We start from the raw sequence: 25,058 nt of genomic DNA, 5'->3' as shown, positions 1-25,058 counted from the left end.
GGAAGATGGAATAATCCATCGGCTCGCACAAGCAACCCTCGCCATGTGGCTTCCATGCAGCTAACAAGCATCGAGCCTGGGCTCCCATGACGCCCGATTGTCCTCCCACTCTCCCCTCACTCCTCCCCTCTACCTTACACTACCCTCACTCCTCCCTCTATCCTACACTTCCACAACTCTAATGCTCCTGCACACTCGCAATTTTGCCCAACTCACTCAACTAAACAAAAAAAAAACATATAAGATTTTTCTATCTCAAAACCTTCTATGTTATTTGACTGACAAGAGGCAGGCATTATTATTTGCTGTCGTCGTACTAGCTTTCCCGCTATCAAATGCATCCATTAGCTTTCTACTCAACGCATAAACCTACGTAACACTCAAAAATTTGATGCATTCTGCCATTCTGGCCCGCTTAATAAAATAGCGGACCTAGGGGAGCATTCTCTTTCCACCCCTACTTCAACCATGGCTTCATATTCAACCCTTTAACAAACTTTGAAGTGTGTGATCATCACCAGAGAAGACTGCTAAATACTGGCTTCAAGCTGCGCTTCTTAATTCATGAAGAATGGTATTAAAACCTTAACCTTGATGGGGAGCTTAGTCAGCCGTGGTGCTGCGGAGACCCAAGGGGAGTGTTGTGGTTGGAAGCGCGGGCCTCTTGCATGAAAGGGTGCACCTGCTGCTGGGAAAGCATCATGAGAGGGGGGATGTTAGCGCCTCGCGCGGCGGAGAGTCGGGCGGCGCTGAAAATAGAGGCGGATGACGGGCGCTCGTACACTTGCTGCTGCTCCAGCAGAAGCTGCTGATGACCTTGGCTCCGGGCGGCCATGGCGGCAGCCGCCAAGAGGTTTTGATGGTGGTTGTGTAACCCCGAGCTACAGAAATCGAGGGGAAGGGCATCCAGGAGGTCATCTCTCAGGTCGGTAGAAGGGCCGCCTCCGTCGCCGACAATAGTAGGAGGGAGGTAGTAGCTGCCAGAATAGTTGACTGCGGTAGGAAACGGCGACGCAGAGTAGAGGCCGGGGCCCGTCACGGCCGCTGCCGTGGGAAGGGGAAGTGGGGCGAGGGTGGTAGTGGTGTTGGATCGCGAAGAGGAGGGGTAAACTTCACTGGAGGCAGGAGAGGCGAAAGGGGAGGCGGAGGGCATGAAGGAAATGGAGCTGGTTGGTGTCGGGGTTGCGGTATTAGGATGGGCTGAGAAGAGGCTGCCGCTGTTGGCGGCCAGCTGGTGGCGCGGAGAGGCGGTGGTGCTACAGTCCCCACCGCGGGCGTCCAGATATCCGCCCACATCCACAGGCTGCAGGCTGAACAGACCACTCCCAGCAGACAAAAGGCCGCCCATTCCGCCACTTAGAATTCCACCGCCGCTCACGCCGCTGGAGATTAGCGGACCACTGCCGGCGCCGAGTAAGCTTCCCCCGCCAGAGGCACTGCCCATCAATCCGCTGATTCCCGATAAACTGCCTCCAGAAAACGAAACTCTTCCAGCACCGCCCCCCGACACTTGCCGCAGAGCTTGAGCTCCGCCGGGAGCCTGCAAAATTTAAATGAACCGATTTCAGCATTAGACAAATAGAGAGATTGAAGTAGTCGGCGAGCGTTTGCCTTTCCAACACTGTCAAAGGGAACAGCACCGCCTTCTATGAACAGTGCCCTGCAGTATACACTCAGCCAACTCCGGCCAGAAGGCAAACTACTTTACTCAGAGAAACACACTTGACCCAGAAAGAAATGGGAATACGGGGAAGTATAGAGGATTTCAACCTGTGATCTGTAGGTGGTGCCGTCCTCTTCCACCGTCCAGCCAGCTTCTGCCGCCAAGCACCGCAGCACCTCATTGATGTCCGCTCGCGGGGCCAGATTGTAACCACCATACTTCCGGAGCCCCTGGAAGATCTTGGTGGTGATGGATCTCCGGTTGCGCTCCCGTATCTTGGTCTTCTCCTTCTCGCTGGCGCTAAGCTTCCCCATTCCTTTCATGGAGAAAGCAGACTGCCTGTTTTCAGTAGCCGCTAGGGTAGAGCCCCGGCAGCACCGTCATCAACGGCCGCCCCACCCCATGGCTTGCAGCAGAGGACTATTTGTCTCTGTACACTGCGTGCAAAGGAAATGCGAAGCAGGGAACCAAGACACAATGTGAGCGTATACGCAAACGAAGAAGCCCAGAACATCACCTACTCAAGAGGGAAATTTCCTAACTAAAAAGTCAGCAATCACCTACTAGCTGCTATCAATTTAATCTAAGGGCAGTGGGTCTTTTTCTACGACTGAAGAGGTAGGCGGTGACCCTGATGGGTTTGCACATGGCTGTTGAGAGAGCAACAGAGGAGAGAGTACTATTACTACTGCTGGCGATTGATTGATTGACAGATTACGAAAGATGGGCCGAGCAGAGCCGGCGAGCTGCGAGGAAAGAAAGAAACCGAGGTTTTTTCATTATTCGGCCGAGCGTCATATCAATCCCCGGAAGAGTGGGAGACTGGGAGTGTGGCGAACTGGTCAGTGAACGCCATACACAGTCGACTGTCGTAGTACTGTAGTGGCCTTGCGCTAGCGTAAGGCTGTTTTGTTTGTTCGAGTAAGGGGAGAGAGAGAGAGAACAATTCGCCTTTGTAAATTGTCATTGATCAATCAGGAAGAGAACCCGCAAGTTAGGGCCGCAACCCCTAACGTCTGTCAGAAAGACCCTAGTGGCTAGTGAGGTGGGGTGTCCTGGTTACCAACTACAGAGAAACAGGTAGGTTGAAGTTAGAACTGAGGTATCATTGCCAAAGGATGGAGAACGGTGAAGAAGTTAGAACCGAGATATCATTGCCTAAGAATGGAGGACGGTGAAGAACGAGAGAGAGGGTGAAGAACGAGAGAGAGACTGACTTCTACTAATCCTCTTAGTAGCGCTTGCAGTTAATCCCCCAACTAATCCTCCTCTTAAGAACAAAATCCAACTGAGGATTCGTAGTAGGCTATTGGAAGTAATGATCCTCTTAAAACCAGCGTATCGTTAGAGAGAGGTAGTCGTAGTTACTGCGGGTAATGCCCTGCGAGACGCAGGTCATTTTCCTCCAGGTAATCGGAGTTACAGGCAGCAGGCGGGCCCATTTTAATTCTTCTGAGTCTGTTTGGAAATCATTGACCTGCAAGCATCTCTATCCGGTGGCAGTCCCCACCACCTCTGTACAGAAGTACTAGGTGCATAGGGGGGGTAACAATAGCCTGATTACTGAACGTTGTAGGGTCCCGGGGGGGACCCCTAAGTGGGCCCTCTTCCCCTAATAGTATCACCATGATTCACCAATGTACAGTAGTAGCTACTAGCAAGTGAGTGAATGACTACCTAGGTTCAATACTTTCCACTCACTGCCACACGGCATGGCATGGATGATGGCAACTCAATATGATCTCATATATCTGTTTGTGTGGTATGCATAGCATAGCTATTATGTTACCTAGGTTCAATACTTACCTAGGTTCAATACTTTCCACTCACTGCCACACGGCATGGCATGGATGATGGCAACTCAATATGATCTCATATATCTGTTTGTGTGGTATGCATAGCATAGCTATTATGTTAGTGTGCCAACTTGCCAACCATAGTACTTACCCAATAATTTTAAGGAGTGATGTATATGTTTATAAATTATTCTACGTGGTAATATAGTTAGAATATACAGTATTGCAGAGCATGAAATTTTCAGAAACTGCCGGGTGTGCACTGTGTATTACACTGTACTGTGTAAGGACGCCTTGGACGGCCGTCGGCGACTCGACAGCTGTACTAGCATTGCGTAAATAGACACTGGACTATAGCATTGTGTAAATAGACACAGTATGAACTCTGAAGTCTGGACTGGAGTCTGCACTCTCTGCAGTGTGTTGTTTGCGACAACATTTTCTCACTGTTTAAAATGGGTCAGGACTCAGGAGTCAGAACTGCAGTGTCTATGGTATGCCCATGGCCATGACCATGACCATGACCAGGGATGCATGCATATGATTAAATTCAAATTAATCGCGATTCCGAGTCTCCTAATTTCAAGCTTGAACTTTCTCGAATTTCTACAATTCACTGCGTTAATCTCTACTACCGCAGCGCCTACGTTTAAATGTTGAAAACATAAATAATATATACTTATAAGCTTTCTTTTTTCAATTTAGAATTTCTCTGACAGGTCCTGCTCTAACGGCTGCTCAGAAGTAGAAGTTTTTGGCAGAGGCCGACTCGCGACCACCTGGCACTCAGCTACTGGAAGCCAGGAGGCTAAAAACTGAAGTAATGCTTGTCCTGACGCCGGGCGCGGGCTCGCGCTTTCTAGAGAGAGAAATTAGAAACTAGAAATGGGCTGGAGCCTGGGGCCCAAACTCCAAAGAGCCCACTCAGCCAAGTTGCCAACAGAGTCACGCGGACAAGCAATTTTGTGAGAAAAGCGAGCAATTTTAGAAGAAACTGAACCTAGCGGACGGTAGAGAGAGAGAGAGAGAGAGAGAGAACGAGTATGAGTATGAGAGAGAGGGAACGTCTCTCTCTCTCTCGACTGTGCAATGTGCATCTATGCATGATGGCATAATATGCATCATTTGAGTCTTGACATGCATTTCCAGTTACGGCAATGAATAACGGGAGAGTGGCTCCTGCTCATCCTCCCGAGTCTCAACGAATAGTAACAGCCCATGATGCAATGCTGTATAAAAACACTCCTCCAGTCTACGACCACTTATAACAGCTGCCGCCGTAATAATGGCCCAGTTGGGGCGACGGGCCACGGCCCGATTAGAAACGGAGCCGCATCGCGCGAGTCGCGAGTCTTGCTGGCTGCCTTTCTCACGGGTGTCACCCATCAGTCCCAGCTAGTAGCCGCCAAAGAAGGACTCTGGTGAAAATTTCTCCTCTATTCAAAGGACCACCAAGGGCCTGTTCACACGCTCCGTGTAGTGAACACCGACTACTATTATACTCTCATCCGTGCGCTTTCCTGGTGTAGTGTCACTCGTCGTGCCTCGTTACTATATCACACGGTGGATTGAATGAACTAAAGTGGTGGGATCAACAGTGTAGTGTTGTGTCTAGGCAATCTAGGTCGTGGAACCACCCTAGGTAAACTCGGCCCAATTTACATAGAGTGATGTGGCAGGGGCTTTGTGTCACATGGATGGTGACTAGGTTGGCCCCACGTGGAAAGGGGCTTTATGCCACATGGATGCTGACTAGGTTGGCTCGAGAGAATAGCCTAAGAAGTTATACGGGACATGCAAAATCATTTTGAATTGGGTAAACCCAGCGGAACTTTTTTCAAAGGATCAGGCATGTCAGAAAGTAACAGAGCAGCAAGGTATAAGGTTTAAAAGGATTAGGCGACCCGCGAAGCAACAGAGCAGTAGGTTTTGCGATTTGAATCTCTCTTTTTTTCTCGTAATAGAAGATATATTGCCAAAATTTACTTTACAAATGGCCGCATGGCCGCCATGTGATGTACTAGCTTTTCCTCACTAATTACTCCTAACCACAAGTGTAGCTCGGAGTACCCTCAACCAATATATAGCTGTGTCATTCTCCACCAAATGAGCTCGCCACAATTGCCACAATAGTAGCCCTCTTATATACGACCTATGTGAGCTGTAATACCAACTTTTGCATCAAATATAAAGGCATTTCTAGTTAACTAGATATGCCACAAACCTGTCCACCTAAAAAAATGAAAGAAAACTGAATGTTCTAGGTTATCCGGCCCATTTGGATCTTGCCAAAAATCATGTCTTTAAACTTTACGAGCCTATCTGTCAACGGAGTCCATACACGAGAAAGAAAATCCCACACCTTCTTTGCCACCGGACATGAAATGAAAGGACGTGGGCATGTTTCCAAGCATGTAATACAAAACACACAATTACCAGAAGCAATCCGCCACTTTCGCAACTAGTCCCCCAATGGTAGGCCTCCAACTAGCATCGCCATAGGAACACTTTCCCTTGATATGGAATCTTAGACCACTAGCCCTGTAAGATTACTTCCTTCCACCAGGCCCTACTTTTCCTGATGTTCCATACCCTATTAGCCTTCTCAGTGATGCACTTATCTTCCACCATCATATGGTACACTTGATTTGTTGTACGCTAGACAATGTCTTGAGGCTTTCTAAATGTCCAATCTAACCAAGGTTGTTGATCCTCCAATTGAGGAATATCACCAAATGGTGTAAGTTCTACCTCACCTTCTCCCATAACTATACATATCCACGTGGAACTCGAAAATATTGATGGATTCTCCGAAAAGACAAAAAGCGGCCTCTATGTGGCAACAAAGCATCCATAATTCTCACTACTCCCAATCGAGCCATTTTATTGAATTTCGATCGCCCAACAAGTATGTCAGGCCACTCCAAAAGTCATGAAGTAGCCAACACCTCACCTGCCATAGAACTCGACTACAACCGCTCATCTAAATGCTTCCATTTGGTGTGTGCCAACACCTCCTTCCATGAGATCATCAAATGAGAAAGGAGAGGTGAAGCCACCACTCAAACCTATTGGGAACCATTCACTACATCCCATCATGTACCATCAATCCTGGTATTACCGTGCACAAGTGCGCCCTCCTCCATGAGGGCCTTCGCCATTACCACCCATGGCTCTTGAGATACACACATATCTTGCAATAGAGGCCATCTCCTATAGCAACCATATGTAATCTAACATCTAATAGGGTTACCCCTCCACTCCCTTCAGAGTAGTAGTTAACATGTTCCCAAGAAATTCACGTCTACCCTTGCTTATTTCCTGCTCTTTTCCATAGCATAAATCTAATTGGTTCCCAAGAAATTCACGTCTACCCTTGCTTATTTCCTGTTCTTTTCCATAGCATAAATCTAATTGGTTATTGTATCTGATGCAAAGTTTTACCCATCCATGGCAATAAAGGCAAGAAAAAAGATAGCATGCTAATCATAATGGATTGTGCCACTTTGAGCCGAACATGCATAGGGCAACCCTAAGATTTCCAATACACAAACTTATGATTTATCCTTGCAAAAATCCATGCCGACAAAGCCTATGAATCAACATCAACTCCAATTGGATAACCCAAGTGGCATGTGATGCATCCCCTTTGTATGACATGTCCATTCCATCCTAAACCAAGCAAATCGCTCTCGGTATAGCTTATCAGAGTAGATTTTTGCATATTAATGTATAACCCTAAAGCAAGACCAAAAGTATACCAAATAGCCATAGCCTTCTGAACATTATATCTTTGAGCCTTAAGGAACATGAAAGAATCATCTGCCAATTCTTCACTGACCATCTGCCAATTCTTCACTGACCATCTGCCAATTCTTCATCTGCCAATTCTTCTCTCCGCTTGGAAGAGTAAGCCCTACAACTTCACCGTCCTCCACTAGCTTATCTAGTCAAGATAAGATTGGATGTGTAACAATTGCAAACAAGAGAGGGCTAAGTGGACATCCCTACCTGATTGATCTCATCAAATGAATGGGCTCAGTCACCCCACCGTTAATCATAAGCCTTACCACTGCATGTTGGCTAATAATATAAATCAAAGAAGACATGCGAGGGCTAAATCCTGTTGAAAAAGCGGTAGAGGGAGAGGAGACACATACACAGGAGCAAAACCTAATGTATATTGCAAACCCTAACCATCGAGGGAAGCCATCTCCCTTCTCACACAATGCATAAAGCCATAATCCATAATACACACAACACACAATGAGTTGTGTCCACACACATCTAACCCTAGCTAATGTCCACACACTATGACCAGCTAGACGCGGTCATTTATGTCTCACACATGTTCCTACCTAACATGCCAGCACATAGCATAGCTGGCTCACACTGACATCGAGCTTGAATCTCAACAGTCCCTCTCAAGCTCATGATGTACTGCCATAGATGAAGATGTAGATGAGCTTGGGATATCAAGGCTCTCAACACTCCCCCTCAAGCTCATCCCATGTACTCCCAACATAGTACGGAAGTACTCAAACTTCTCCCTGCTAAGTGGCTTTGTAAAGATGTCTGCCACCTGCTCATCAGTCTTCACATACTCCTGTAGATCAACTGTACCATCCAGCACTTTCTCTCTGACAAAGTGATAATGGACCTCTATGTGTTTGGTCCGCGCATGAAATACTGGATTCTTGGCCAACTGTATACTGCTCATGTTGTCGCAATGAATGACAACTTTGCCATCAATAGGCTCACCCAAATCTGCCAAGAGATTCTTTAACCATACAGCTTCACAAGTAGCAATGGCTGCACGCACTTCCAACATGTGTAATGGCATGCTGGGTATCATCTCCTGTTTTCACATAGCCTTTCACATCCATAGGCTTCATATGCTCAAACTATTCACCATGACAAGTCATATGGTTTGATGCTCCAGAATCCATATACCAAATGTCATCATTCTCAGCATTTTTCATCATAGATCCAACAACATGTTTCATGGCAAACAAGTGATTTGCTGTGCCATCATTACTGCTTGATGCATAATTTTCACCACCATGTTGTGCATAATTTCTACCATAATGACCACCACGTTGTGCTCTACCCCCTCTCAAAACATTCTGTTTGCAGAAACAATCTCTTGCCATATGACCATATTTCCCACAGTAATGGCATTCCACATCTTGCATAGATGTTTGTTGGCCTTGCCAACGTCCTCTACCACGAGGATTACCTCTGCCTCTTTGAACTGTATATCCACGACCACCTCTAGCACCATATGAAGGCTGAAAATTCTGTTGTGGTGACCTGTCCTGCCATCCTCGACCATTACCACCACGGCCATGTGATGCGAATCTCCCCCTGCCTCTAAAACCTCTTTGCGAATAGAAAGCCTGATTTCTGCCATTATCATCATGGCTAGTAGATGCATCCTGAAAGGAATCACTGAGTTTGATTTCCTCAACAAGTAAGAGTGAAACCAACTCATCAAAGTCTGGTAAGCCTATACTCCGAACCGAGATGGATGTATCAAAAGATTTATATTCCTTGCAAAGACCAAGTAAGGTAATATCCACCAAATCATCATTAGGCATGGGGGCATTTATTGATGCCAATGCATCTGCAAACTTCTTTATTTCTTGCACATAATCATGTATGCTCCTTCTATTCCTCTTCACATTATGTATCTGTTGTCACAACTGAGACTTGCGAGCACTCATGTTTGTATCAAACAACTTCACCAATGTATTCCATGCATCCCTGGGATTCTCAGCATCATGTATGTGTATGAGCATAGCATCCGAAATACATATAGACAGATAATGCAACACTTTGAATGCTCTTTCTGACCATTGCTTATGAGCGATAACCTACTGCTGTGTAGGTTGTCGGAGTAGCTTCGGCTCTGGCTCAGCACCTGTAATGAGATTCCAAAAACCTTTTCCCTTCAAGAAACTTTTGATCCTGTACTTCCATGCCTGGAAGTTCTTCCTATCCAGCTTTTCACTAACAATCTATACTGGATTGCAAAAACACCTTGCGTACACTTCCAAATCTGTAAACGAGCCTTCCTCAGCTCAACCACACTCCAATGAGTGTTCCAGATACTCCAAAGTAACCAACAATCTTCAAATTTGATGTAGAAAATCAACCTGTTATGCATCCAAAATGAACTTGCTCACGCAGTCCGAGATACCCTGATTTGATGCGCCTTCCAAGGCTCCAAATTGTAATGTAGTGGTGTAATCAAGTATGAGTAACTTGCATTGACACCTAAACAACCTCAATGTTGAATATCAACACCATCCGACATGTGTACATATCAATTTTATCAAACCCCTTTCTCTATTTTGTGAAAAAACCAGAAAAACCAGAATAACCAGTATAGCAAATTTGCTCTAATTTCTTCAATATTTGTCCAAATTGAGCAACCAGGCATTCATTAGCTTAGCAATGATGTCCACTAACTCCATGTAAGAGGAATTTGTCCAATTGTTTAAGACCAATGAGTAATTGTTCGATTAAAATCACTCTGTTTCTCTGCAACCAGGTGGACAGGCTTTTTAATTAGCTCATTCCCAGCTCAATTAGGCATAATTGATCAATCCAATCATGTAGCATCCTTCTCACTAGTATGTACCACAAGTTTGCTAAACCAATTTTGAAAGATGTCAAGCACTAGTGTTGATTTTGATCCTCCATTTTGCAAAATATTCAAAAACTACCCTATTTCTGCTGTCCAGTCTGCGCCACCTACTCTACAGTGATTTGGGAGTGATTGTAGTACTAATTGATAATGGGTTTGAGTCCCCAACACACCTAGGTATGTGTGCAACCAGTCAATGCTTTGATTTTTGCCAAAAACATGCTCCAAATGCATCAAATTTTGACCTCCTTTTCTCTGTTTTGTGAGAGCTCAAAAAACCAGAGTTTTTCACTCATTCAAATGCATGTAAATTGCTCCAAAATCAATTTAAGGCTTGCATAGGAGTTGCCAATACATTCCTCCTTGTCAGATACATGTGTCTTTTGCCATATTTACATCTATTTCACCATACATCAGTGCTTCCAAGCTTTAATGGAAAGCTTCCAAAAAACCAAAAATTTTCTTTGCTTTGAGTTGCTTTAATTTGCTTTGTTTTTGCCTGAATCACCTTTGCCTGAATCACCTGCAATCCGCTCAAGGATGTTTAGAAGACCTTACCCGGTAGGCCAAGCTCTCAGATCTGATAGAAATCGGTGTGCTCCAAGCTTCACAGCTTCAATGGCAAGCTTCACAGCTTTTCTTCATAGCTTCGTCTCCCTCTTCTCTCACTCACTCATAAACCCTAATAGACAGCACAAGGCTCTGATACCATATTGAAAAAGCGGTAGAGGGAGAGGAGACACACACACAAGATCAAAACCTAATGTATATTGCAAACCCTAACCATCGAGGGAAGCCATCTCCCTTCTCACACAATGCATAAAGCCATAATCCATAATACACACAACACACAATGAGTTGTGTCCACACACATCTAACCCTAGCTAATGTCCACACACTATGACCAGCTGGACGCGATCATTTATGTCTCACACATGTTCCTACCTAACATGCCAGCACATAGCATAGCTGGCTCACACTGACATCGAGCTTGAATCTCAACAAATCCCATAGCTTGCATAAACTGTGAAAGAAAAGACCAACTATTAACATGATCATAAGCCTTTTCAATATCCAACTAACATGATCATAAGCCTTTTCAATATCCAACTAAATCATAATTACCTCTTGCCTTGAAGCCCTTGCATAGTCAATTCTAATTTGTACATTCAGTATATTATGTAAAATATTGTGACCTTTAATAAATCCATAATGCCTTGAATAAATCAAAGTAGGAAGAAATCACTGCAACCTATTGGCCAAGACCTTTGTAAATATGTTATACATGGCCCCCATCAATTTAATTGGTCTCCATTGACGTAGATTAACTGGGGATGGAAATTTACGTAGTAAACGTACAAGCCCAATCTTCCAACTCGTAGGCATGATGTATTCCACACCTCCTGAAAAATAGAAGCGAGAGGGACCTTCAACTCATCTACTTTCGTGAAAAGTTCATTGGAGAGCCTATTTGATCCTGGACTTTTCCCTTTAGGCAAATGCTTCAACACATCTTCCACCTCATTCGCACAAATATCTCTTTCCAATTCATTTGCAGATACCTGGTGACAAACCAAGTGAAACAAAGACTCTCTAGCTGTAATGACATCAGGAGATATGATCTCCTCGGACCCAACAAATGGTGGCGGTAAAAGTCCATACACACATCTAGAACACGAGTAAGATCAGTAATCAATAATCCTTGCCTATCTTGCATCCTGAAAATATTCAAAGTGTCCAGAGGAGGTGAATGCTCAGTCAATAACCGAATGTGTCCTAGGGTCCGACTCATAAGGATACATAAGCTCATGTTTGACCATTTAGCTTGAATATAGAGAAGGGCAAACAAGTAGCAAAACAAAGTGAGCAAGTGGTAGATAAAGGTAAACAAGTTTTGGTAGATATAGAAGATAGACCTTGGCTTGTGGTAGCTTATAATAGAGGCGCTCGCAAGACAACTACTTCTAGTGGTAATCAAAATGTGGGTGCTAGTCATGGTGCCTCTTCATCATTTCATCTTAGTGCCATAAGATGGACTCAAGAGAAAGACAACTAAGGCCCCGGTGTATCACACTCTTGGTATAATCTGAGACCTCGAGTTACGAAAGAAAGTCAAGTAAATTTTTCTCTTCTATTTGATAAAAAAGGGGCTATGGTCTCAGCCTGGGACAAGAAGTATCCGGATGTCAAGTGGAGACAGGATACATCACCTAGTGATGCCCATACTTTAGGTGAGAAGGAATGGGTGGATGTTTGCTGCTGCGAAGAGTATGGAAACAGATGGAGAGAGAAGGCATTGAGGATCCTTTACAATATTTTAAGGAAAGAGAGGCCGACTGTGGTACCTCTCATTGATTGGCTTTCTATTTTGATGGATTATGAAGATTGCTCTTTGGAATGTCAAAGGTGTGTGTTCACCGTCCAAGAATTATCGCATGTGGCATACTATGTTTCAAGGTCAATGGGATATGTTTTGTGCTATGGAGCATAAACAACATTCCATGGCTGGACAAGTGTACGATTACAAGGAATTTCGTGCGTTTTATAGTGGGCACCCCACTACACAATTAGGGGTCATGATTACAGTGAAAAAGTGTTATGGCTCACCCTAACCCCCCTTGAAACATATCCAATAAGAGATTACCTAGTGAACTACAACTGTCATGAGGATCTTTCCAATGGTCGAGCTCGTAACCCTTGAGGTCTCCAAGCTCTACAACTCCTTGTTAAAAAGAAATTCCACCGCACCTCCCACCCGCCGAGATGAGCATTGTCATATCGTCGCGTTGCACTATACGGGTACTCATCCCTCCTCTCACCTCACTTCACTCACATACACTCACTAGCATGCATTAGGGAGAGAGATTAGTAAGAGGATTAGCAAGAGCAAGATTCAATTGCACAATGGAAGGGAGAGTATGTTGTATTATGAGAGATATTCACTTATATACATGGCCATAAGTGTTCACACTCACTTAAACTGTGGTCGGTCGAGCACTTTAGGCTCATAAGAGGCCTAAAGTGCTATTACAATGACTATTCTCATAATATATCCATGAAGTACATCACTTTAGGACTTCATCCTCCTAACTTACTGCCACACGCTCTTGAAGTGAAAATCACCATAAATACTCCGTCACACCATTAAGGGCGCCTATCCAAGTTGTCGCTTTGGACACTATTGCTTCATATCTTGAATGTATGACCCTTTGGTGTATCTATCGTGACTCCTTAATGTAAGATAATGGCGGTAGATCTTGTTAGCCCTAGAATTGGGTTAACATTCCCTCCTTCCCGATGGCGATTGCGTCCTCGTGATGACGTCGAAGACCTTTGTGTGGGGAGAATGGACAAGCTTTGTCGATATCTTTGATGTTGATTGACACTCATCAATGGTCTTTGTCCCTCCGGAAGGAATAAGAAAAGCTAGTTAGTGAATGAAAAGGTTAGTGGTTTATTGGGAATTCCTAACAGGGTGGGGTTTTTTGCAAATGATTACATTTTTATATTTGTGTGAGCCTTTTTTTATCACTTTGTTTTTGGTAATCATAAGCAAGGTTACATGTGATTTGTGTTAGCGGGGATGCTAAGAGATGTTAATAATGTGAGAGAAGAGGGAAGGATCCAGAGGAACGTAGGCTTAATTATCAGAACGAGATAGTGATTCTCAGTTTCTCATTTGATTCATTGAAGCGACATTCATCATTTGAAGAAATTGGCCTTCGATGATGTCCCTTTATGTGGCATGATTCTTATCAAATGCTATTGAGTAGGACTTGTTCCTCCTTTTTTATACCCATGTGCTTTTTATGTTTTTATGTATATTTAAGTACTCTTATGAAGCAGATATACATGAAGTACAAGAATTGAGTCATATAGACTCTTATTGAACTGCTCTTTGTTAAAGTAGCCACTTGTTTGGTGAGGATTGAAAGAATTATGTTGACTTGCGAGGCTAATATAGATATCTTTGCTAAGGATTGAAGATCATTGATTTGTGAAGATGGCAGCATTGTTTGGAGAGGTTTGTAATTTGAAGAAAAATTCCAGGCGATGGATTGTACCATTGACCCAAGCTTTCGCCCACCATGGCCTCCCCATCCAGAGATGTACCTGGAAGTTGTCGATGGTGAAGCTTTGGTACAAATGTTCTCCGGTGCATGAGTATGGATATTTACTGAAGCAGCTGCTACATTAATTTAGGCAAAAGAATCGTAAGCTTGAACATTATTAGGAAAGTGTTAATGCATGAGATGGCTTAATCTATGATGTGGCTTAAATCGTGAAAGTGCAGGTTCTTAAGCTGTGAGACTGTTAATTCGTGAGACATGTACTCGTGAGATTGTAGGTTTATTGGCCGTGAAGGGATATTCCGTGAAATAGCCCAAACCCGTGAAAGTTAATCCCGTGAAATGGTGTTTTCGTGAAGTTGCAGGTTTTGATCCCATGAAGTTGCAGGTTTCTGTGAGATGGAATTCCATGAAATAGAATTCCGTGAGAGGTAATTCCGTGAAATTGAATTCTGTGAAGTTGCAGGTTTTGATTCCATGAAGTTACAGGTTTTTCAGGCCGTGAAAGGTTATTCCGTGAAATGGCCTAAACTCGTGAAAGTGCAGGTTTTGACCTCGATATTTTTTTATTAAAATGATTCTATGGGTTAGCTAGAGCATGACATGCAAGCAATAGGTTCTTGTGCACTTATGCTTCACATCCAAAGGGGTGACAAGAGCATTGTGAGTTTGTCTTTGATGCACTCATAAGTCTCCGTTTCACACATGGGAATTGATTCTTAAATTTTTGGCTCACATGATGTTATCGAGGCAGTAGGTAAGACTGCTGGTTGGTTGCTTGAACACACAAGCTCTTGTGTAGGTACCAAATGCATGAGAGTGGTTACTTGACTTGCTTAGTGTTGCTTGGGCCTCCATTCTTGGTGAAGCTGTTGGGTTTGAAGTCTGTGGTTACGTGACTTGCTTGGTGTTGCTTGGGCCTCTATTCTTGTCAAACTTTAGGTAAAGCTGTTGGGTTTGAAGTCTGTGGTGAGGTTTTCTTCATGTTGTTTAATTTTGGTAACCATATGATGGAATTCTTTGTGCAAGCTTAGGGGAATTTGTGATGCGCTTAAGAATCCAAGCTTTGGTATTACTCTAGTAGTACCCTTGTGAATATAATAATGTTTTTGGTACCCACACTTGTTGACTTGGTGGAGTTCTTTGAGGAACTCACATAGGTTTTTGTGGACGGTGTTGTGGAGTACTTTTTTTTTCCTTGGCCTCTGAGTGCTACATTGAGGAAGAGGCTTTGACTATCAAATCACCCAAATTTGATTGGCACCTTCATAGTAGCCTTGAGCTACAAGTAGCTACTTTTCCACCCACATCTTGATACTATGAAGATACCTTGATTGTGGTTGGTTTGGTGGAGTTTTCTTTTGGGTTGATGTGGAAGGTTTGGGGCCCTCCTTTACTTTGGTTAGCACTGAGGCTACAGGTTTGAGACTCATGGGCATTGTTGACGATGATGAGGCTAGAGTCTCTTGTGGAGTGGCTATCGAGACGAGGCCTTTGAGCATGTGGTTGTCTCCTTTGGTGAGGTTTGTCGATGAAGATGCATAGGCTCCGAGGCTTTTCCTTTTGAGTTCCTTTGTTAAAGATAGATGGTTGAGTTGTGGAAACCTCTTCAGGAATAGCTATTGATTGTAAGGTTTTGGCATCAAACTTCGTAGGCGAGGATAGGGTTGAAGGAGTAGATGCTCTAATGGAGTTGGTAGATGCTCTAATGGAGTTGAAGGAGTAGATGCTCTAATGGAGTTGGTTGTTGATATAGATGGTAGGTCATTATGTAGAGGGGCTGCTGTGGAAGAGGCTTGTAACCTTTTGCGTTCAGCATTATAGAAATCCATTAAAGTTGGATCTTCTTCCTTGTAGTATGGTATTGTCAACTTTTTGTCATCGACTATTGTGATGACTCTATCACTAGCAAAGCACAATGGTGCTTGGGCAGCAAGAGTCCATTTATTCCCTAAGATCAAATCTGCTTCCAACACATACTCAACCACAAAAAACTTACAAGTGAGGGGGTTAGTTTCAATATACATTGTATGTTCAAAGTACCCCAAACATGGCATGTTCAAGTCTTATGTAAAGGGAATTCTTTCAAGGGATGGGCTGTGAGTGTTGGTTGATCTAATAAATCCCATAGCTCGAGGGTCATGAGATTTTGTTCTCGTGTTGGATAAAGTTGTGCTTGAGTTGTGGTGATTTTATTTGAAATTTCTAATCCAACCAGAATCCTAGGGATCTTTTCAGTAAGATATGTTGGAAGTTCCAGCTCCTCTATGGTCTCGTTCTCCCATAAAAGCAATTGTACAATGCCTGCAAGAGTGTTCACGGTGACTGTTTGCATGGATTTATCTATTGAATACAACGATTCACCTATCCGAGTTCCACAAAGGACAACATCATACTCAAGGGAATCTAGGGTAACGTGGAATGTAAATTCCATATCTCCACCACACTGATTGTTTGAGTAGTGTAGCTAAAGTAACCTAGAACTTCAATGTTTTTTCCATTGGCTTCTCTTGCGTCTGTAGGGATGAGTTTAGGTTGTCCCAATGACACCCAAGTGTCTATCGTCATGATGTTATGACTCGCTTGAGGGGGGCAAATCAATGCGCATTTTTGCTTAACATCATTGCCTTTAGCGAAGTCTAACCATACCATGATAGAATCTTCCAAAGGAACCACGGATGTTTGAGTTTTTGTTTCAGCTTCAGATCTCGTTTCTCTTTCATATTCCCATTCACTTTCATCCTCATTTTGGCGCTCAGCTTTTTCAAGAGTACCGAATGTGTACATTGGCACACTTGGCCATCTAACAATTCTAAACGAGGTCTGTTTGGAAGCTTGTGAATCCTCACAGTCCTATTCTTTTAAGTTATTTATGTCTTGGTATAACTCATGTTGAGCCCTTAAAGGTGCAAGTGCTGAAGTTATGTTGGCTCACCCCATGAGAGAAGAGAATTCCTTCAAATGAGGTTTTGAGAGACTACTTTAATTTTGTAAGGGAATGATCGAATTCTTCATGTGCTTTCTCAAGCGTATAATTTGTGCAATCTGTCTTAAATGACTCTTCTATAGAGAGTATATCTTCCTCTTGAAAGGGGAAGAAGCGGTACTCCTCTAGGCTTGTATTTTGGTTGCTTTTTTAGGATTGGCATTATGAGGCTCAATCACAACCCGATGATCCTGTAAGACATTCAACCAAGCTAAGCATGCTCTCTTGAGCTTGCTTTTTGCGTTCCACATATGTCATATGATCATAATTTTCCATTTGGGGTGGTTAGTTCTTGATTGACCTATGAGGTGCATTGAGTGACGAATCAGAACTTGTTTCATCCTAACTAAGTGACGTATTAGAACTTGTTTCATCTTTTGAGTTTCTTTGGATCGTCAGTTTTTCATTATGTTTATCCATGCGACGAGATCGAATTTTCTTTTGAGCTTTTGCACCCTGTGTCACACATATGGGTTTTGTGGTTTGTGTGGTGGCCTTTGAGGTGGACATTTCTACATCATGCATAGCTTTTGACTCTTTTGGGTTTATTCCTCCACAGGCTCCTTATCCCTGTCTTTTAATTCAACCTTGGTTTTGATAGTTTGTTGTCCCTTGTCTTTAAAAGGTTTTGTTTTTTGTTTTGGGTTTAGAAGGTTTTGTTTTTTATTTTTGGGTTTTGCTTTAAAGCATGTTCTTCTACCCATGTTAAGGTATTGGCTTTTGCGTTATTTTTTACTGTCTCTCGTGCCTTGGCTTGTAAGCGTGTAAGCACATTCAAGGGGACCATGGACAATTGCTCGTTTTATACACTTAATATATTAAGAGTTATTATTCTTCAATCCCATCATGAAACATCTCTTTAATTGAATATCGTTTAATTTTTTCCATGACTCACATCATGAGTCCAAGAGTTTATTCGAAGGATAAAATCTCTAATGGATTCATTTGGTTGACGCTCAATTGAATAGAGTTCTTTTGCTGCACTCCACACCGATCACCTTATCTTAAAAAACCGTGGATAAAGGATGTTTTCAAGGTTCTGAAGTTGGTCTTGCTCACCGGCATCAATGTGATGAACCATCGACTAGCTTTTCCCTCTAAGCATAGGTCCAACGCATATACCTTGGTGGACAGTTGGGATTTCTAAAGGCTTCACATCTCTGTTCAAATATTTGAATGAATTGAATAGGGTCTGTTGTTCCGTCGTATTTGCCCATTACTTTGAAAATCTGTACGGTCGTATTTCTGTATGAGTCACTGAGGCTGTATGTGAGTACTCTTGTTGGGAGAGACTCACTGAGTCCTTGGGCTACCCCCTTCCTATGGGACCAAAGCCCGGTGGGATCGAATTGACAGGTGGTGTAAAACCTGATGATATGCTTGTTATGGGCATGTCCAAAAGATAATGGACGGTAGATCTTGTTAACCCTAGAATTGGGTTAACACTCAGTTTAAGCTATCATTGGTTATACGGGATGTCTGGGGGCGGTTCATTGTTGTTGAAGTGAAGTTTATGGATGAAACATTATGGCTTGTGGGGCTGTATGTGCCTAATGGTGTTACATAGTGTAGTCAGTTATGGGATGATTTATTATGTTTGTTCAACACTAAGCCTGGCTTTATGTTGGGTGATTTTAATGTATGTTAATTTCCAGAGCATGCTTCTACACCCCTCTCTATTATGGATAGGCCGGAGAGGCTTAGTTGGAATGTGTTTGCCAATTAAGTTTTGAAACAAGATATGTGGTCATGGCTTCACCCGTATGAGAGAGGATTTACATATGCCTCTCAACAGTATGTGGGTACAAGAGCTCGTTTAGACCAAATATATATTTGCCAGCATGATTTGTTTTTGCAAGAGATATTGTCCATGTAGGTGGAATATAATCATATATTTTGTCAGATCATTTCCCTTTGGTATTGGAGATACATAGCCTTTCTGGATGCTTATAGGCCATTATTGGGAAAGGCTCCTTTGAACCAGACTTTCTTGGAACATATTTTTTCCATCAGTTTATGTTATAGGTGTTACAAAACTTTTGAGGCCATGTAATCTATGTTGGGGTGTCAACTTGGGAGTGTTGTATGTTCAATATTCAAAAGCTTGCTCGCCAGTATGGGATTCATAATGCATCATATTTTAGGGAGAAGTTACGGAACCTAGAATCGTTATTAGTGGTTGATTTGAACTCGGTGGTTCAAGAGGATGGTTGTTGCCCTGACATTGAGATAGCTATTGATTGGTTATCCCATCAAGTTGCAGCATTGCATGAGAATCAATATGTGAGATATAAGCTTATGGCTCGAACAGATGCCCTAATGGATTTTAATTGTTAGTCACATACGTTCTTTGCTCGTTTGCAGCAAAAGCATATGCACGTGAGATTTTAATCTCTCTACGTGCTCAGGAAAAAACCTTTTTTTTTTGTGTTGCACAGCTTGCCCTTTCCTCTAGGGCATTGCTTTGCAAAGAATATTTGCCCAAGGCATAAAGGAGGTGAGAACATTGGATCACTTGGCCCCACATGGATGCATAGAAAGCCATGTGAACAAGCTGCCAGACATGGTTGATGGTGGGCTCAATAAAGGCTCCAATAGAGTAGCTCAAAAGGCCACCCCTACGAGGAGGGAAAACAAGGATTTAGTAAGCCTGCAGGGCAGCACACAGGACAACATGAAACAGGTAAACATGTAGGCTCTAAGCAAGGGAAAATCATTAAAGAGGTAGCACGAGATGCAAGCTCCATGGGTGATGCAACAAACCTAGTGAAGGAGGTAGAAGCAAAGAAGGTTTCTGCATCTAAACATGTGGCAAAGCCCAAACATGGGGTAAATCATAATAAAGTTGCCATATCTCCTCCTCTTCCCGATGATGTTAAGCAAGGAGCACATTCCAAATCCGCTATTCGGGGTGGAAGCATGTTAATGTGCTACGGAGTTTTAGGTTTTTAGCAATGCTTTTTTGTGGTGCTAAAATGTGGCAAAAATTTTACAAATAAAATTAGATTTTTTCAAAGATTATACATAAAGATTCTCTTATGCAAGAGCTTTCCAATGGTGTATAGCATGATAGGAAATTTAGCATTGTGGGTTATCTTTGGATCCAAAAATCATTAGAAAAAGTCATGCTAGCTAGCACCTGTCTCGGACACAAAAAGTGTAGCACGTTAACATGCTTCGAGCCACTGATGATGGTAAGCATGTTACATCCACCCCCAAAGATGAGGATGACAATGAACCCATTGCATCTTGCCTCTAAGAAGAAGGGCTTCTTTTAAAGAAGGAGCATAATATGAAGACATTAGTGGTGGCTTAGTGTCTACCCCTCCTCGCAAAACAAGCAAAAAATGTTGTCAACATGCCAACAAGTTACATTAGAGGTAGGTTTTGGTTTATGCTTCTTTATGGCAATGTCATGTCTTGCTATGTCTTTGGTGTGGTAGATAATGGTCTAAGATAAAATAGGTGGTCTTGGTACACTTTACATTCTTTTTCTTTATGTGGTGGTGCGTCAAGGGTAGAGGATCAAGCTAACCATGTGTGTGTGTGTAAATGGGGACATTCTACATAAAATCCAAGGTTTTCTTGCAATGGAAAAAATTAAACTTTGAGGATCTTTCCATTAACCAACTTCAAGGAAATCTGATAAATTCCAAAATTAAAAAACCACACAGTAGAAGTTCACGAAGGAACTAGGGTGAAAGAAGAAACATATAATATTCTGTGTGTGTGTGTGTGTGTGTGTGAAGGTAGAGGGTAGAATAAAAGCATGTTTCCATGTTTGCCATGCTTTAGGGTGCTTCATAATGGGAAGAGGGTACATAGGGGAAACAAGGAGTATCATGTTGAGTGTGTGTTGATTTTGAAATGTTGTGGTGCGATTCTAGGGACGATGTACGATGATAGCATAGTCTTGACCTTCAACCCACCTCTAGGTATTGTATAGTGAGCACCTCTTTGTGCACCGTCCACCCTCTTTATAGGGATTCATATAGGGGGAACTATTACTCGTGGGCCATCCAAGAGCTAGATCAACTTGGGAATGCCTCCTCTCCATGAGCTGAATGTAAACATGAGACCTTGTTGGAGGAACAACAACGAACCGCCACACGATGCGGGGAGTCAAGGTAGACCAAATGTGAATTGGCCATGGAAACAACTAGGATGGGTGACCTCTCAGAATTATTTTTTGGCATTTTTATTTGCCTTTTTGGAGGACCTACATGATTGAAGTACTCTGTTAGTTAGTATTGCACAGTTGCATAACTCTCTTTTGCGAGGCGATATCGTATGTAGTGTATCCGATGGTTGTAAAACTTAGGCAAGCTTTTGATGAGGCATAGTTGCCATAGGGAGAGTTGCAAACAAAGCATTTTGGCATGGGACATTGATTTATCTTCTCCACCAAGGGGCAAGTTTTATATAAAATTTTGGAGTATCTTTGCAAGGGTGACAAAGGCATACCATAAGGTTGTGTTTTGGAGACTTGACCAAGGCAACAAAAGCAAGCAAGAAGCCTGCATTTTGACTAAAATAGAGTAAGCAAAGCAAGGCTAAAGAAGGATGACAAAGCAATGGCTTAGTAAGGCGTTGCCGGGGTGACCAAGAGAAGCCATAGCAAGTTATCATCTTTACATTTTTAGGATGTTATTAGGGCCTATTTTTACTGTAGTTTTTAAAATTTTCTTTAGCATTTTAGGATCCTTGATCAAGGGGATACAAGGGGTGAGCTATTGGAGGAGATTAGGGTTTGTTACACTAGCATTTTGATCATCAACGGAGTCTCATTATTTATGGGACGACCACTTGTTGAACTGGAATGACCACATCAATATCATGCTCTTTCTTGAGATGTTGCATCATTTGTAACCTCTTGTAAAAGTTAAAGTGCCTCTTAGCACAATGAAGAATTGTGCAACATTGTTATGTAACTTTACCATCATCACATCTCAACTTCATATATGCTACACCACCCTAAAACCATCAAAGTAATCAAGTGAGAAAACAAGAGTAGAAATGAACATGAATCACAACAATAACACATAGGTGGAAGAGGCCAGTTCAGAGGCAGAGGGAGTTAAAGAGGTCATGGAAATTGGCAAAGGCAATAAAATGATACACGAGGTTGTTTTTTTGGTGGCAAATCTAGGCATGTGTAGGAAGATTTCTATAAGAAGCAAAATCACATGAGAAGTGAAAAAGTGTAGTAAAATAATTATGCGTCCTCTAGCCGAAGCAATGAGGACAATAAAAGGTTGTTTGTTATCTGGCATGTGCTAATGCTGTGTTGAAAAATGGTGTATCGGCATGTAATGATGATGTATGGTATGTGGATTCATGTGCTTCAAACCACATGACCCGTCATGGTGAGTGGTTCAAGGATATGAAAAATCCTAAAAGCCAGGTTTTGTTGAAAAAGGGGATGATACTACTCATCTAATTTCCCATGTTAGAAATGTGCCATTGTCTATACGTAAGATAGTAAGATGAAGTATCTTGCAGATGTACTTTACGTTTCAAATATTACAAAGGATATGGTTTCTGTTTGCCAGATGATTGAGTAGGGTTTGCAGGTGTGCTTTAACCTTGAAGGTTATTATGTCAAAGACTTTAAAGAAACGTGCAGGTTGGTTGCAACAAAAGGAGTGGCCAGAATGTTTACACTATGTAAATATGCCTTAAGTGAAAGTTACAATGTTTGCACAGGGTTCAGGAGTTGTTACAGATATAGATGTTTGGCATAAGAGAATTGGGCATGTAAATGTGCAAAGAATGAAGTCTATGTAGACTAAAGAAATTGTGACAGGGTTGCCTGAGTTTAAGGTTGATGGTATATAGAACGTATGTGAAGAAGCATGTCAATTTGGAAAGTAGACAAATCATGCATTTCCACATGATAGAAATGTGAGGAGGAATGTACTAGATGTTGTGCATTCAAATGTATGGGGTCTTGCAAAAACTATGTCTATGGGTGGCTGTATAGGTATTATGTAACATTCATTAATGATCACACGAGGAAAGTGTGGGTGTATTTCATGAAGGAGAAGAGTGAAGTTTTCACTCATTTTTAAAATTTTAGAGTGATGGTTGAAAAGAAGATAGGAAAGCATGTGAAGTGCTTAAGGTCAGATGGAGGGGGAGAGTACTTCTTCAATGAGTTCTCTGATTTTCGAAAGAATGGTATTCAGAGACAGTTTATATGTAGATACATTCCGTAACAAAATAGAGTTGCGGAGTGGAAAAACAGGCACATTGAAGAGATAGCATGAGCATTGATGAGACACATAAGAATATTCTGCATAGCTATTGGACTGAAGCTATTTCTATAATAGTTTATATCATGAATAGGACCCCTACTATAGCCATACATGATGTAATGCCAGAGGAAAAATTCAGTGGCAAAAAACCTTATTTGTCTAACTATTTTTTTTTGGATGCATTGCCTATGTGTATGTGCCAGATGAGTTACGTACAAAGCTAGATCCAAAGGTAGAAAAATGTGTGTTTATTATTGGATATTTCCTTGAGAAAAAGGGATATAGATGGTGTAACCCTACTACACGTGAGTTGAGGGTAAGCAAAGATGATGTGTTGGATGAAATGCTGGTATGCTGTTGAAAAAGATGCTGTTGGGGTTGATGTAATTGGAAATGTGATTGCATAGAATGCAAGTCAGTAATTACAGTCATTGAGTGGACCTGGAGAGTCCCTTGTGTTGGGTCTATTGATAAACCATGAAGTGGTAGGGCTGCACCAAAATAGTAGTCCTGAAAATGTAGTTGTTATTACAGCACAGAAACGCAAAGAGAAGGTTGGTGGGCCTCTTAGTATGCCCGACATTTCTGCAGGGCATTCTTATGTTGATGGAGAGTCTAAGTGGCTCCGGATCAGAGCCTTGATGAGATGAGCTTGGGATTCTAGCTATTCGAACACTTGGTGTAAGAAAGACAAGAGAAGCTACAAAAATGCTAGGTAGTTATCATGGCCAATGTAGGTCAGTGAGATTTAGAAAACATGTTGACATGTTAACATATGTGGCTCATCATTATGCCCATATGGCTAAAGTTATACAAGATGTTGAACCCACATGTCTTAAGGAAGCTATTGGGAATGTAGATTAGGATAAAGCCATGGATGAAGAAATGGCTGCATTGGATGCAAATGAGACTTGGGACTTGGTGCCACTACTGGAGGACAAGAAGACTATTGGATGCAAGTGGGTGTACAAAATAAAGAACAACTCAGATGGAAGTATTAGCAGGTATAAAGCAAGATTGGTTGCCATGCTCAAACTTATGATCACTCACATGTATAGAGATTCCATGGTGGGATAATGTCATCGGGGAATCCATCATGCCAAAAGAAGCATTAAAATTGGTGGCCACCTCATCAATCCGGAGTATATGAACGTGGTGTCATTCAATCAAAACTCCAAAGTAAGCAAGTGAAACACATGTGTGTAACACTTGATAAAAAACCCCTAGACACAAATGATCTAGGTAAAACCTGATGAGTCAATATAAAACTTGGAAAACATCCAATAAAATCCACCAAAACAAACCGATCAACTAATCCATGATAGAATTTATCTTAGGCTTAGAAAATTAAGCATAGACCACACTTAAATCTCCGAGAAAACGTACTTCAACATTAAATAATCCTTGAAAATATTAAATTCTTGAGAAAAAGAATTATCATGATTTTTCCCTAATTTTATAGGGCCTCAAAACATGATAATTTTAAATTCCTCCAAACCTATCTTATGGCATTCCAAGCCTATATTTTTCCAAAAAAAATTAGTACTTAGATTTACCAAAATACCATTGGTATTTTTAAAATATCAATTTTTAATATTTTTAAAAATAATTTCTAGAATATTCCTTATTTTTTC

The 25,058-nt window shown here is 42.2% G+C and overlaps 1 protein-coding gene across 1 annotated transcript; it reads right to left on the bottom strand.

The window, feature by feature from the left end:
• Window positions 1-379: 379 nt before the first annotated feature.
• LOC147606335 (uncharacterized) lies at window positions 380-2,830 on the bottom strand. The gene is made up of 2 exons (XM_086791814.1): window positions 1,771-2,830; window positions 380-1,540 (listed from the first exon to the last, which is right to left on the bottom strand). The coding sequence occupies exons 1-2, from the start codon at window positions 1,984-1,986 to the stop codon at window positions 608-610; spliced, it is 1,149 nt and encodes a 382-aa protein (XP_086647940.1). The 5' UTR covers window positions 1,987-2,830; the 3' UTR covers window positions 380-607.
• Window positions 2,831-25,058: the final 22,228 nt, after the last annotated feature.

Source organism: Cibotium barometz, chromosome 57 (genome assembly GCF_041138505.1).
Source record: "Cibotium barometz isolate CiBa-2024 chromosome 57, ASM4113850v1, whole genome shotgun sequence".
Classification (NCBI taxonomy): domain Eukaryota; kingdom Viridiplantae; phylum Streptophyta; class Polypodiopsida; order Cyatheales; family Cibotiaceae; genus Cibotium; species Cibotium barometz.
Note: the sequence above shows the minus strand (reverse complement) of the source record. Positions and strands in the feature narration are given on the sequence as shown.